The sequence below is a fragment of the Rhineura floridana genome, chromosome 19 (genome assembly GCF_030035675.1).
Source record: "Rhineura floridana isolate rRhiFlo1 chromosome 19, rRhiFlo1.hap2, whole genome shotgun sequence".
NCBI lineage: Eukaryota > Metazoa > Chordata > Lepidosauria > Squamata > Rhineuridae > Rhineura > Rhineura floridana.
In genome coordinates this window covers 6,586,389-6,600,989 of record NC_084498.1, presented here as the reverse complement: position 1 = coordinate 6,600,989, position 14,601 = coordinate 6,586,389, and the positions used below count along the sequence as shown (strand labels likewise).

Here is a 14,601-nt window from a genome sequence, read left to right as displayed (position 1 = left end):
GGGGGTAGAGATTGGCGAGAAATTTAATTCAGTTCACATTTCAAGCCGAACCTATCAAATTTGCACTTTCTGAAATGGACCTATTTCCTCATCCCTACTCTTAAGTCATTGATTTTGGTGCTCTTGTGCTCATATCATGCTTGTGGGCTTCCCAGAGGCACCTGCCTGGCTACTGTGAGCTAGGGGTGGGTGAGAAATTAGTTTGGATTTTCAAGCCGAATCTCTCAAATTCGCACTTTCCAAAACAATATGAGACCTGAAACACGCCATCCTTCAAATTTTGCATTTATTTGAATTTTGTGATGCAGTTGCAACCAGTGTTCACAAAAATGTGTATGTTAGGGGAAAGTGTGCAAAAAAATGAATGTATGAGTGAAAATAACAGACAAAACGCATTAGATGACGGTAAATTGCTTGCAAAAATGTGTTTATTAGGTAGTTTTGCACTAAAATGCTGAAGGATTTTCATGAGTATTTTTTTAAAAAATTGCAAATTACAGCAGAAATGTGATGAATCGCATTTAGAAAAAAACAGAAATGGAGAGGACCAAAGTGGGCACATCCCTCCCTCTCATCCATAGTCCCAAGCAGCATGGCCAACCATCAGAGATGGTGGGACTTGGAGTCCAAGAACCATAGCTGACACTAAGCATTACATTTGGTCTGGATTCAGATATAATGATTAACCAGAGTTATTTCAAAATGGAAGTGAATGCTTGAGGCTGTGTGGAGGGGAAGGAGCAGCTCAGAAAGGTATAGTGGACTAGATGGGCTTTCCCACTGATCCACAAGCCAGGCTCTTATTATGGTCTTTTGGGGGGGGGTCCTTGAAGAGGAGCACTGGCAGATGATAGCAGCCCACAGACAATGTAGTGAATTTCCCAGGGCAGAAATGCATCAAGGTTCATATAGTTCTCTATAAGTCAACCTTTATTTGACTTTTTTTTAAAAAAAATGCATAATACACAATGCACAATCCTGATTGACACATTCACACATGTAAAGCCATCCCTGGATGGATGCTGCAGTCATCAGGTGTGAATCACTCCCCTTTGCCCATCCTCTTCACGACCCTGTGGCTTCTCAGTGACACTCACCGCTTCCAATAGGGGAATAGGTAGCCCCGCCCCACTTTTGCACATAGCCACGCCCACCAACTGGGCTGCAGTTCTCCTTGCTTGCCACCAGGGCGGGGAGGCGGCGCTCGTTTCTGTCCCGCTCCCCCGGTGACGGAGCTTTTTTGGCTCCTTTTGCAATCCGTAGCTGCTGCTGTTTTTGTTTTTGGGGTCGCCTGTCTTACTGCGTTTTGTTTGCAAAATTGCATTTCTTTTCTTTTCTCTCTCTGTCTTTCCCGCTTTCAAACTGCTTGCCCACCAAGATGTCCCTGCAGCAAGACCCAAGCCCTAAAGCGGTGTCTGTCAGCGACGTGCAGTTGCTGCTCAAGAAAAAGGATGAAATTGAAGCCCAGATCAAAGCCTATTATGACGTTCTGGAAGATGTAAGTGCCCTGGAATGAAAGGGGGGCGCGGGGTGGTGGTGGAGCGGGGTGCTTATAAAGGCCGCTGTGGCTTCCACAGGTGCATTTGACTACAGCGCCAAAGGCTGTTCCGAGTTTTTGCAGAATGCTCGGAATTCCCTACGCAGGTACGACGCAAGCTTCAGATGGGTGACCCCCCCCAAATCTGCAAGAATCCTTTCTTAAAGTCTATCTGTTGCTGTTGAAGCTTGATTCCCTGGTTTATTTCTGCGGTTCTGCATGTTTAGAGTCTTCGTTTGCTTAGCTGGACCTCGTCCTACATAGTTTGACTCGTTTCCCCCCAGAAATAAATCCCAGAAGGAGCCCAGAGCAGCAAGCAAAAACACTAAAAACATGCTAAAACACTTTTGAAACAGACTTTAAAATATATTAAAACAAAACATGTTTAAAAACATCTTTAAAAAACAAGCTTTAAATACATCTTAAACAGCAATTCCAACACAGACGCAGTCTGGGTAAGTGTGTGTGTGTGTGTGGGGGGGTTACGACCCGATTCTGTGCATGTGTTCTTGAAAGTGAGTGGACCCAGTGAGTTTGGTGGGACTTACTCCCTGGGAGGAGAGGGGCTCTAGAGACGTGTATGTGAGGGCCTAACACTTTTTGTTTCTGTAGGGTGAGACAGAGAGAGAGTCGCTTTTGGTCAGATGGTTCAATCCGGAGCAACGTCTGCTCTGGCCTTAGAGGCAGAGAAGCCAAGGGACTGAGGTGGGAAGAGGGGATCTCCCAGGCTTGGTAACTCCTTCACTGCCCTGGTCCTTTCCTGAACTGATTCGAAAGTGAGGTTTTGCTAAAAGCAAATGCACGTCTGTGCTCTTTCTTCGCTGGTGGATATTTGTGCTGCTGAGTCACTGCATGAGTACCGAGAGCCATGCGCCATCTCTCTGCTCTCCCCCACAAATTCCTGAATTTCCCCCACCCCCAGCTCCTGTTCGGTTCCTTCTCCTGTCCCTTGCATCTCTTCTTGTTTTTCTTCAGCTTAGAAAGAAGGCAAATAAGATGGCAACAGAGAGGATGAGGTGTAAAAAAATAATGCGTAGTGTGGAGAAGGTGAACAGGCAGAAGTTTTTCTCCCTTTCTCATAATACTAGAGCGCAAAGCAGTATGCTTCCTAATACCAGTTGCTGGAAACCTCTGGAGGGGAGAGTGCTGTTGCAGTTGGGTCCTGCTTGCGGGCTTCCCATAAAGGGCATCTGGTTGGCCACTGTGAGAACAGGATGCTGGACTAGATCACAGAATCGTAGAGTTGGAAGGGGCCTATAAGGCCGTTGAGTCCAACCACCTGCTCATTGCGGGAATGCAACTTAAAGCATATGTGACAGGTGGCTGTCCAGCTGCCTTTTGAATGCCTCCAGTGCTGGAGAGCCCACCACCTCCCTAGGGAATTGGTTCCTTTGTCATACCGTTCTACCAGTTAGGAAGTTTTTCCTGATGTTCAGCCGAAGTAGGCTCTACTTATGTTTGTCCAATGAAGCTAAATGTTGGAGGATTCAGGGCAAGCAAAAATAAATACTGCTTCACCCAGTGGTAAGCTACAGAATTCACTCCCACAAGTGGTAGTGATGGCCACCAACTTGGATGGCTTTAAAAGAGGATTAGACAAATTAATGGAGGATAATAAGGCTATCAGTGGCTGTGCTCTGTCTCCATAGTCAAAGGCGGTATGCTTCTATATACCAGTTGCTGGAAACTTCAGGAGGGGAGAGTGCTGCTGTGGTCAGGTCACGTGGAATTTCTGCAGGCATCTGTTTGGCCACAGGATGTTGGATTAGATGGGTCTTTGGCCTGATGCAGTAATGGGTCTTATTTTACGTTCTTAACAGTTATGCTGGGATTATTGTCCAGCCCAATGTGTATGGTGGATGGGCCTTTGTGTACTCTGTGTATGAGTGTCCTGAACATGGGATTTAGTGCTAAGGACAAATCTAGGGACCAGCCAGAGCTTGGTTGGGAGATCGTTGGGCTAACACTGGGTAGACCTGGGTCTAAATCCCCAGTCGACCACAAACCTCACCCAGTGAACCTCATCCTGTGAATTGCTGCCCTACTGGGAGAAAGGACATGATATAAATCTGATAAATAAATAAATAAACTTGAGCCACTAACTCACTCTCTCGGCTTAACTTACCTCACAGGGATGTTGTAAGGATAAAGTGAAGGGAAGGAGTATGTTTTTATGCTGCTTGAATTCCTTTGATGCAAGATAGGATATGAATGTAGTTAATAAACAAAATAAATATCAATAGACACAGATCTATGACATCTCTAATTAAAAATATCTTGGTGGTAGCAAGGCTAGGACTGGCCCACGTCCAAGACCATTGGAGGGTGGCCATCAGTAGATAGTACTGGTCTAGATGGCCCACCGGTTGGACTCATGTGTAGGGTAGCTTCCTATATTTATTAGGAGCCAATGTTGCTCCGTAGAAGAACAGCTGATTTGCTTGCGAAAGTCCAGGGTTCAAGGCCCTGGCATCTCCATTTAAAAAGTTCATGGGTTATGGGAAAAGACCCTTCTGTCCCTGAGAGACAGGAGAGCTGATGTCAGTCAGAGTTGGTAGCTGATAATTGGGTTAGATGGGTCAAGGGTCTGATGTGGAATTGATGGGGTGGGGATGAAAATTTCCCACTGCTATATTTTTTGTGTGGGATGTTTTCCCCTTTTAGAAATGTATTGCTGCATAAAATTAATTAGTAACATAATGAATTCATATAATAAAACAAAAAGTTGGTAACTGGGATATAAAATCAGATTTGTGATTGTTTTTGGAAGTATCATATATTTATGTGCACAACTCTTCAGGGAATTTAAAATTAAGAGCTACCAGTGCTTCTTAATTTTTTTTCTTAATCTAATTATTGGAAGGGAAGTGTGTGCTATTCAGTTGTCGGGTCTTGAAATTATTTACAATAAAATAATATCTAAGTAAAGCTTTGAATTTGTTTAAAAATAAGATTTAAACTGTACTGTGTCCTTTGCTGGATTTTGTTTTTGTAATCTGATTTCCCCCCCCCCCCAAAATATTTCTGGCTATTGAATTCCCCCCCCCAGATAATTTTATGTGTTGTATAAATAAGCATACTTTGGACACATGATGAGAAGACATGATTCACTAGAAAAGACAATAATGCTGGGAAAAACAGAAGGGAGTAGAAAAAGAGGAAGGCAAAACCAGAGATGGATTGAGTCCATAAAGGAAGCCACAGACCTGAACTTACAAGATCTGAACAGGGTGGTTTTTAACAGATGCTATTGGTGGTTGCTGATTCATAGGGTCGCCATAAGTCATAATCGACTTGAAGGCATATAACAACAAAACAAATGCTTTTTTAGCTTTGCTTACTAAATTTAAGTCAAACTTGCTAACTCAGATCTCAGTTAATGGCAATCCAGTACTCACCTACCTGGGTTTAAGCCCCATTGAACTCAGTGGAACTTACTTCTGAGTAGACATGTCTAGGATTGTAAACAGGATTTTAAGCTACTATGCTATATGCCCTCTTTTGAAAAAAGTCTCCAAAAGCTAATTTATTTTTCTTTTTATGCTGCAGCAAAAAGGTGTTGGGATGAATGAACCACTTGTGGATGTCGAAGACTACCCACGTGCAGATGTCGATATCTGTCAAGTCCGGATGGCAAGGCACAACATCATCTGTAAGCAACCAGTCCTCAGTTTAATTGGTTTACAGCCCAATCCTGGGTGTGTTTGCTTGATAGTCAGTTCCACTGTGTTCACTGGGGCTTACTCTCAGGTAACAATGCATAGGATTGCAGCCACAGTCCTAGGCATATCTTCTCAAAAGTAAGTTCAGTTGCGTTCAAATGGGCTTACTCCTAGTACAGTGGGTATAGAATTTCAGTCTTAATTTCTGTTCCTTGGTTTGGGCAGAGGGGAAAGAGAGAAGGAAGTAGGAATGATATGTCAGGAGCCTGGCCTACAAATAAACATTTGCCTGCCCATCAACCTAAAATGAATAATCTTATTTTAATGTTATGGGGTGTTCTGTATAAGAAGCCTAGGATCAGCAACCTGTGGATAATGCTGTAATTCTGTTACTAATGCCAAAAAAGCAGTCAAAGTGGTCCAGAGCGCAGAACTTCTCAGCATCCTGCAAATTTCAGTACAGTAGGGCCCCACTTTTCAGTGTTCCGCTAATACGGCGCCAGCAGGGCAATCAGCTGTAGTGTGGGGAGCTCCAGCCATGGCGCTCCAGCTGACAGCGCTTGGCCCCTGAAGCTACCCGTGCTACAGCTGATCATGCGTTATGTCTCACTTTATGGTGGGTTTCGCTTTTCAGCGGGGGCCTGGAACGTAACCCGCTGTATAAGTGGGGCCCTACTGTACTTGAAATAAGATGAAAGAACCCAAGTTCCTAGTCCCTATGACTATGGCGTCAAAGTGGGCAATATCCAGTGAAATCCCCAAAGCCACAGGGAAGGGGGCTTTATCTACATGGCCACTGAAAGTTGGGGATTCAGTGTGTGGTCAGGTCTTTGTCCTTCCATATTATTAATGCAGCAAAATAAGTTGTGCAAATTTTGGAAACTTGTACATATTTGCACAATGGTGGGAAGGGCCAGAGCTCAGTGGCAGAGCATCTGCTTTGCGTGCAGAAGGTCCCAGGTTCAATATCCGGGTTGGGCTGGGACAGATTCCCTGCCTGAAATCCTGGAGAGCTGCTGCCAGTCAGTGTAGACAATACTGAGGCAGGTGGGCCAGTGGTCTGACTCTGTATAAGGCATCTTCCTATGTCCCTTTATGCTTAAGTGAATTCAGCTTTTTTTTTCCTGTTCAGAATTATTGTTGCTTTTAAATAATTTTGTTCCTGTATTTTCAGTTGAATATTATGTCATTATCTATAGTAAATTTTAATTTTAATAAATATTATTTATTGCATTCATCACTTTCCACCAAAAATGTCTCTAAGCAGCCTACAACTATATAAAATATTTGTAAGTGGCTTAGAGATGTTGACTCCCCAATCCCTGGGGCTGATGGGAGTTGTAGTTTAAAAAAGTAACTTTTCCAAGCACTGGATTCATGTGGTGGTGATGAAATGCCTTGTGCTACCTTTTTACTACAGTAAATTTGTTATTACTAGTTAATATACATTTGCCATTTATGAAGGAGTCGGAGTCGGACAGTAGAAAAATAGAGTCGTCGGAGTCGAAGGTCTGGCGTACCAACTCCACAGCCCTGAAGCAGAGGAAGCAGCCTTATAAGGAGTCAGACCATTGGTCCATCTAGCTCAGTATTGTCTGCACTGACTGGCAGCCGCTCTCTGAGGTTTCATGCAGGAGACTCTCCCAGCCTTACCTGGAGATGCTGGGACTGAGCCAGGGACCTTCTGTGTGCAAGGCAGATGCTCTGCCACGGAGCTTCAGCACTTAATATCTCAGGCCCAGACCCGCCTCTTAGTGTGGCCCCCTCCCTTATTTCGTCTAGGCACCTCTTTACCCTGGCCTTTGACACCCGAGATGTATATTTTTAAGACCCACCCTATGTTGTGATTCCGGTTGTTTTTAATTGTTTTTAACATATTTTAAGGTTGTTGTAACTTGCCCTGGGACCACTGGATGAAGGGTGGGCAATAAATGCTAAAAATAATAAATCCCCCCTCAAAACACGCCTTTTCTAGAAAGCTTTTGGATGATCCCCCTCATCCCCTGTACCTTACTGTATGTGTAACTGAAATAATTTTGCATTTTCCCAGAGCTTCCCCAATTTCCATTTCTGTGATTTCCCTGTGTCTGCTTTTGATTGCTAGCCCCTTGGGGCAGGGGCCTGTCATGCCTGTCCATTCCAAAGCGCTGTGCATGTTGATGGCATTATAAACAATAATTTTAATCCAGAGATCTATCTTCTGTGCAAACCCATCTCAAGCTACGGATGCTTTTTTTGCCTTTCAGGTTTACAGAATGATCACAAGGCCTTGATGCATCAGGTGGAACAGGCTCTCCACCAGCTCCATGCCCGGGACAAGGAGAAGCGGGAAAAGGATGAGGCAGAAGCACGAGCTGAAGCCAAGAGCCAGAGCTGTGTCTTGCCCCAGCCTTTTGCCAGAGTGAATGCCGTTACTACAGGTTCCCCAGCAAGCACCTCGGCAAGTATTCTTGCCTGCTCGTCCAAATCTTTCCTTGCATTTGATTTGGTGTAAGAACGTAAGTAGAGCCCTGCTTGACTGGACCTGTGGCCCATCTAGCCCAGTATCCTGTTCCCCACAGTGGCTAGTCAGATGCCTCTGGTAAGCCTGCAAGGAGGACTGCGAAAAAGACAAATAATTGGGTGTTAGAACAAATCAAACCAGAACTATCACTGGAAGCTAAAATGATGAAACTGAGGTCATCATACTTTGGACACATACTGAGAAGACATGATTCACTAGAAAAGACAATAATGCTGGGAAAAACAGCAGGGAGTAGAAAAAGAGGAAGGCCAAACAAGAGATGGATTGATTCCATAAAGGAAGCCACAGACGCTTCTCGGCCTTTTGGCTAAGATGAAGTGTAGAACTTACAAGATCTGAACAGGGTGGTTCATGACAGATGCTCTTGGAGGTCCCTGATTCATAGGGTCGCCATAAGTCGTAATCGACTTGAAGGCACATAACAACAAGACCTCTCCCGCTTGTGATCCACAGCAGCTAGAGTCTTGTTGTTGTTGTTGTATGCCTTCAAGTTGATTATGACTTATGGCGACCCTATGAATCTTTTTTTATATATATATTCATAGGGTTTTCATGGTCAGAGGTATTGAGAGGTGGTTTGCCATTGCCTTCCTCTAAGTCGATGGCACCTGGTATTCCCGGGCAGTCTCCCATCCAAGTATTAACCAGGCCTGACCCTGCTTAGCTTCTGAGATTAGACAAGATTGGGCGTGTTCAGGGTAGTATGGCCATAGCCTACTAGAGTCATACTGCCCCTGATACTGGAGGTAACATATAGCCATCATAACTAGTAGAATCAGAGAATCATAAGTTGGAAGGGGCCTATTAGGCCATCCAGTCCAGCTCCCTGCTCAACGCAGGAATCCAAATTAAAGCATACCGACAGGTGGCTGTCCGACTGCCTCTTGAATGCCTCCAGTGTTGGAGAGCCCACCACCTCCTTAGGGAATCGGTTCCATTGTCATAACGTTCGAAGAGTGAGGAAGTTTTTCCTGATGTTCAGTTAAATCTGGCTTTAATAATAGTTAATAAATCAATCCTCCATGAATTTGTCTAACCCCCTTTTAAAGCCATCCAAGTTGGTGGCCATCCCAGCCTCTGGGAGTGAATTCCATAGTGAAGAAGTGCTTTCTTTGGTCTGTCCTGACCCTCCCAAAACTCACCTTTGTTGGATGACTCCTTCTTCCTTTTCCCTTTCTCCAAACCATGTAGCATTTTATTCTTACTTTCCTTTCTTTCATTTGGGAAAGGATGCTAAAGTGCCAATGACTGGCTTTGACTTCCCAAGGGCAAACCAAGGTGAACGTGTTCTCTGTTTCCCTCTGAAGGGGTTGCAAGTTGACGATGAGATCGTTGAGTTTGGCTCCGTCAACACTCGCAACTTCCAGTCGCTGCAGAATATTGCCACCGTGGTACAGCACAGCGAAGGGGTGAGCCGCTTTTCTTTTACGTGTTTGAAATAAGGCTAAAAGGGCCTCACCTTAGTCCCCACAAAGACTCAAAAGAGCATACAGACTGTGCCAATATTGATGACCAGGCACAAGGTGACCAAAATTTCAGAGCTGAGATTGCCCTTTCCCTACCCAACAGGAACAAGTCCTAGATCAGCCTTTCCCAACTAGTGGGCCACCAAATGTTGTTGGACCACAACTCCCATCAGCCTCAGCCAGCATTGCCAATGGTCAGGAAAGATGGGAATTGTGGTCCAACATCTGGTGGCCCACTAGTTGGGAAACGCTGTCCTAGACAGACTCACCTGAAGCCATCCATTGATACTGTAGCACCATTGGTTATCAAGAGCCACCGTCTCCCTTAAAACATTCATGTCAGACGTACCCTTTTGCTACAGGTTAAAAAAGAGGCTCCCACTCCGCTGCTACTTTGAGCAGCAACTCAAATGGAAAATTTCCTTTGGAGTCAACCCTTTGGTGACAACCTGCTGGTGGCAACAAACTCCAGTAGCGGCTATGAATTTAAAGCCCAACCTGGAGGCACCAATAACACAGTTCCCAGTTGGGGCGGGCACAATAGCTACTTGATGTCCCAGACAGTTCTCCTCAAGAGTCAGTTGTACCAGAATAGGGGAACAGAAGACAGAATCCCATATCCTTAACTTCTGCTGATGATTATTTGTTGGATAATTCTTTAAAAAGAGAGAGAGAAATCTCTAAGCAGTTTACATAAAATAGTGTAAAATATTTATTGAAAATAAAGATAAAATCAACAAAATTTTCAAAGGTATATGTAATGAAATTATGAGTTGTGGTCAACTAAGTCCTATGCAGAGTAGACCCATTTAAATTAATGGCCCTAACTTAGCTATGTCTATTGATTTCAATGGGTCTACTTTGAGTAGGGCTAGCATTGAATGCCACCCTGTGTCTGGGTAGGCTTGCCGAAACAAGGTTGTTTTTTTTAAGCAGGCATCTAAAACAGTTTAGCAAGACACCTGTCTAATGTTAATAGGCCTAAATGCGTGAGTTCAGGGGTATGTCTTTTCCCATCTCATGGCTGTATCGTAAGCTAAGAAATAAGGCACAGAGAATGTGGGGGCCTCTCCTTCTCTCCAATATCTAGAGTTCCCATGGTTGTTGCACAGGGTAGTCAACAAACTAACAAAACAGACTTGGTGATGCAGTAAGAACTCCATGTGTGTTGTGATCCCCCCCCTCCCCTGCAGAAACCATTAAGTGTGACTGTGATCCGTAAAGGGGAGAAACTTCACCTCAGGCTCACTCCGAAACACTGGAGCGGAAAAGGGCTTCTGGGGTAAGCAATCCAAAAATCTAACGTTGTTCCAAAATTCACAGTGGCTTTCTTTATGCCGCCTTGGTGGACAGTCTTGAATAACTCTTCATTCCTTGGTTCTGAACTTGGTCGCTAATGCATCTCTGCCTCTCCTTTCGGTCTGCATTGTTGATCAGGTACACTAAGGTGCAACGTGTCAGGAAAACATGCGGCTTTCCTACACCATGCTTTGCTTTACTGTATCAGAATTCCTATTTTGTTGGGATGCTCCTCTTTTGCAGGAATGAGGAACCTCTGTCCCTCCAGATGATATTGGACTCTCAGATCCTGTCAGCCCCACCAACAGGGTCAATTCGGGAATGATGGGAGTTGGAGTTCAGCAGCATCTGGAGAGCCACAGGTTCCCTATCTTTGCTGTAGTGTTTCATAGCTGAAGGTCCTTTTCCTGGACTGCTATCTGCACAGGAGAGCCTCTTGAGAAAACCTGCAAAGACCAGCCCCCATGACTACCACTCCAAGGCAAGCTTCAAGGCCTTGGTGGTGCCATCATTGAGCACTGCCTGGTTGGTGATGACCCTTGACAGGGCCTTTTCAGTGGTGGTTCCCAGTTTGTGGAATGCCCTCCCTGGCAAAGTACATCTGTCTCCATCACTATGGAATTTCAGGAAGAATTTGAAAACATTCCTGTTTATCCAAATATTTGATGGCTGAAGAGAACTGTTCCAGGCAACCTCCAGATCACTGGTGAAAGAATGTTTTTCACTGTGTTGTAGAATGCTTTTAATTATAATTGTGCTTTGGAATGTTTTTAACTCTTTTTAATATGTTTTTCTTCTTTTTGTTAAATGGTTTGGTTATGTTTGGGGGCCTGGGTTTCTTTGGGAGGAAGGGCAAGATATAAATTCAATAAATAACGATAAGCATGATACCTGCAGGCACACACTTTGGCCACATTTACACCATACATTTATTCCACTATTATTCCACTTTAAACAGTCATGGCTTCCCCCAAGGAATTCTGGGAAATGTAGTTTGTGAAGGATGCTGAGAGTTTTTAAGAGACCCCTATTCTCCTCACAGAGCTACAATTCCCTGAGTGGTTTAATATAATCAATCCCTCTTCCCAGAGAACTCTGGGAATTGCAGGTATGTGAGGGGAACAGGGGTCTCCTCACAACTCTCAGCATTATTCACAAACTGCACTTCCCAGGATTCTTTGGGGGAAACCATGACTGTTTAAAGTGGAATAATAGTGGAATAAATGTACAGTGTGAATGTGACCTTCATACACATAGCTCCATGCATTAGTTACTCTTAAAGCAATGGTGTCCAACAGTTTTTCATAATTGCCAAAATTGTGGTGAGTGTGTTAATATTTTTACCAAATGACCAAAAAAAACCTAACTTTGTGAGGGTAGAAAAATACACAATAATGTTTTGAATTATTTATTGATAGAATTAGAAATCTGATATATCCTTTCATTAAGTAGTACAGGGAAATCGGGCATAAAATCAGTTAGACTACATCTGAACTCTGCTTCCAAATTTCGTCCAATATCTGCATCTTATATTTTGATTTCACCGTTTCAACCATAGAAAAAGTTGATTCATAGAATCACGTTGAACCAAAAATTGAAAACGCTTTTGGAATACCGTACCTGTAACTGTATTTAGAACTGCTAACTCATTTTGATTTAAAATGTGACTCCACTTCATAACAGTTGGAATTGTCTTTCAGATGTTGAGTGCTTTGAAGTAAAATTGCATCTGTCTCAAAAAGGTGCCTCTCCAAAGAAAGGAGCCTCGCAAGCTCTTGAGATAGTTGAGAATTGCAGATGTCAACATACATTTTGCAGCATATAGGACCCAGGGACAAATTTGTGATTATTAAGGGTGGAGGGGAAATACTTTTTCATTATTATTTTTATTAAAAAAATAGCTGGTATAGGTAAAGTACCAATTTGCCACAGGTCAGTAGCCATTTTGCCACATCTGGCTAGTGGCAACTGTGCTGGACAACAGTGCCTTAGAGGAATACAAGGTGGGTTATACATTTATATGTGTACTTTTAAGTTATTTTTGTGCTGCCATAGGAACACATAGGAGACTACCTTATATGGATTCAAACCATTGGTCTATCTAGCTCAATATTGTCTACATTGGCTGGCAGCTGCTCTCCAGGGGTTCAGACAGGGGTTTCTCCCAGCCCTACCTGGAGACACCAGTGATTGAACTTCTGCCTTTCTGCATGCAAAGCAGGTGCTCTGCCTCTGAGCTACGACCCTTCTCCAACTAAAATATATTTGCCAGATAATTAAAGTTCTCTGGGCTTTGTTATACTCAAAATATAATAATTGCAGAAGGTCTAATCTCTCTCTCTTCTCTCTCCCCCCCCCCAAGTTGCAATATATTCCCTCTGGAAAGATGACTTTTTCAAGGACAAAGCTCCATACATTTGGTGGCATTTCAAGCTGGGTTTGGCCACCCTAACATCTACCCAAAGAAGCTGGGATGTGGAAAGACAAACTCTGAGGCTTTGGTGTCTACCGCCAGAAGAGGTTTTGAATGTTATGCACAAATGCCATTTTGAGCTGTGCTGATTAGTTTGTCCTGCTCTTGTGGTGTTTACTCCTGGTGTGAATTAAAGGTGAAACGGAAGGATTGTAGCTTTACTATGGAATTTGGTGATTTATTCTGTGATCTTTTCATTTGCTAGGGAATTTGTCAACACACTAGTCCTCACTATGTTTTTCCATTTTCTTTTTCTTTTTTTTGCTGACTGCTAGTAACATATCCATTGTCAGACCTCTAAGGTATGCCAGAATGTTAACTGATATTGTACTTTGAATTGCCAAATCACTTTGAATAAAGTTTAAAACAAATGTGTGTTCCAACTTGATTAACTAGCAAGCATAAGCCTATGCACACCTACTCAGAAAAAAATCCTATTATGTTCAAGGTAAATGCTTATAGGACTACAGTCTTTATCTACATTTTAAAAACTTACTTAGCTGTGTTATAGTTTGTATGTTTCCAGCAGATAGGTACAACTTGGAATATATGTAATATATATATTATTTTTAATCATTGAATGCAGAAGATCCCAGGTTCAATCACCAGCATCTCCAAGTAGGGTTGGGGAAGAATCCCGTACCTGAAATCCTGGAGAGCCTGAACAGTGAGATTATCCAGAGGAGTGTGGTTAATTGTCTGCTGTGTTACTGAGGCCCAGATGGCCTCAACTAGAAGTCGGGCATTTAATGTCTCTGGTCCCATGCTGTGGGATACTCTTCCAGTAGAGATTCGGCAGGCAACCTCGCTTTTGATTGTCAGACATTTCTTGAAGACTTTTTTGTGCCGAGAGGCCTGTGCAGCCGTTTCAAATGCAGCTAGCCATTTTAATGAGGGTTTGGTATTGCTTTTAATGTTTAAATGTTGCTGTATACTGCCCTGATGTTTTGCGAGCAGTGGCGTCACTAGGTTTGGTGTCACCCGGTGCGGTAACTCATGGTGTCACCCCCATGGACCTCCTCCCGTACCAGACCATACAGAATCCTTAGTAATGTTTTTTGTACTAATGTTACTCGTAAATCGTAATTCCCATATATCACTGAATGTAATGGCAATAGTAGTGACATAAACAACTAGCAAAATTAAAATTACACCTTTAAATTACAATATCATACGCAGAGCCCAAATTCTTGCTCTTATCACTGTTACGAGGCAGGGCCATGGAGCCTGCTAAACTACAATTCACACCCCCACCTAATGGTATGGCTGGTTATGCTTTCCCACGAGGTTTTGTGCGAAGAGTAACAAGGGCAGAAATTAAGATACAAAACTAAAGCTACGGCATAAATGTTCTGCATAATTGTTATCTTGTCCTTTGGCAAATTTCCCTCACCCACAGTGAATCCCATTGTTTGTTAGGAGCCTTAGTTTTCAGGGTCAGTTAGAGATACACACACACATACACAACATCACCAGACTTTTATACCCTCCTTCGCAGGAGGGGGAGAGAGGAAAAAAGTATTTTAAAACCGAGGCTTGAAGGTAGAAAAGGAAGAGAGGAAGAAAGAGGAAGGGGGGCTGAGGAACATCAGAGCTCCCACACACGTGTACTACGCTCTCAAGGAACGCATCAAGGACTG

The 14,601-nt window shown here is 43.5% G+C and overlaps 1 protein-coding gene and 1 pseudogene across 1 annotated transcript; one reads left to right on the top strand and one right to left on the bottom strand.

The window, feature by feature from the left end:
- The first annotated feature begins 1,190 nt into the window (after positions 1 to 1,190).
- PSMD9 (proteasome 26S subunit, non-ATPase 9) lies at positions 1,191 to 13,332 on the top strand. Its single transcript, XM_061602939.1, has 6 exons — positions 1,191 to 1,498; positions 5,087 to 5,189; positions 7,446 to 7,639; positions 9,031 to 9,132; positions 10,383 to 10,471; positions 12,851 to 13,332. The coding sequence occupies exons 1-6, from the start codon at positions 1,379 to 1,381 to the stop codon at positions 12,876 to 12,878; spliced, it is 636 nt and encodes a 211-aa protein (XP_061458923.1). The 5' UTR covers positions 1,191 to 1,378; the 3' UTR covers positions 12,879 to 13,332.
- Positions 8,320 to 8,438, bottom strand: LOC133373543 (5S ribosomal RNA; annotated as a pseudogene).
- Positions 13,333 to 14,601: the final 1,269 nt, after the last annotated feature.

Coding starts and splice junctions, on each gene's coding strand:
- PSMD9 (XM_061602939.1), top strand. CDS start 1,379: ATGTCCCTGCAGCAAGACCCAAGCCCTAAAGCGGTGTCTGTCAGCGAC. Junction 1,499..5,086: donor ATTATGACGTTCTGGAAGAT/GTAAGTGCCCTG, acceptor TTTATGCTGCAG/CAAAAAGGTGTTGGGATGAA. Junction 10,472..12,850: donor AGCGGAAAAGGGCTTCTGGG/GTAAGCAATCCA, acceptor CCCCCCCCCAAG/TTGCAATATATTCCCTCTGG.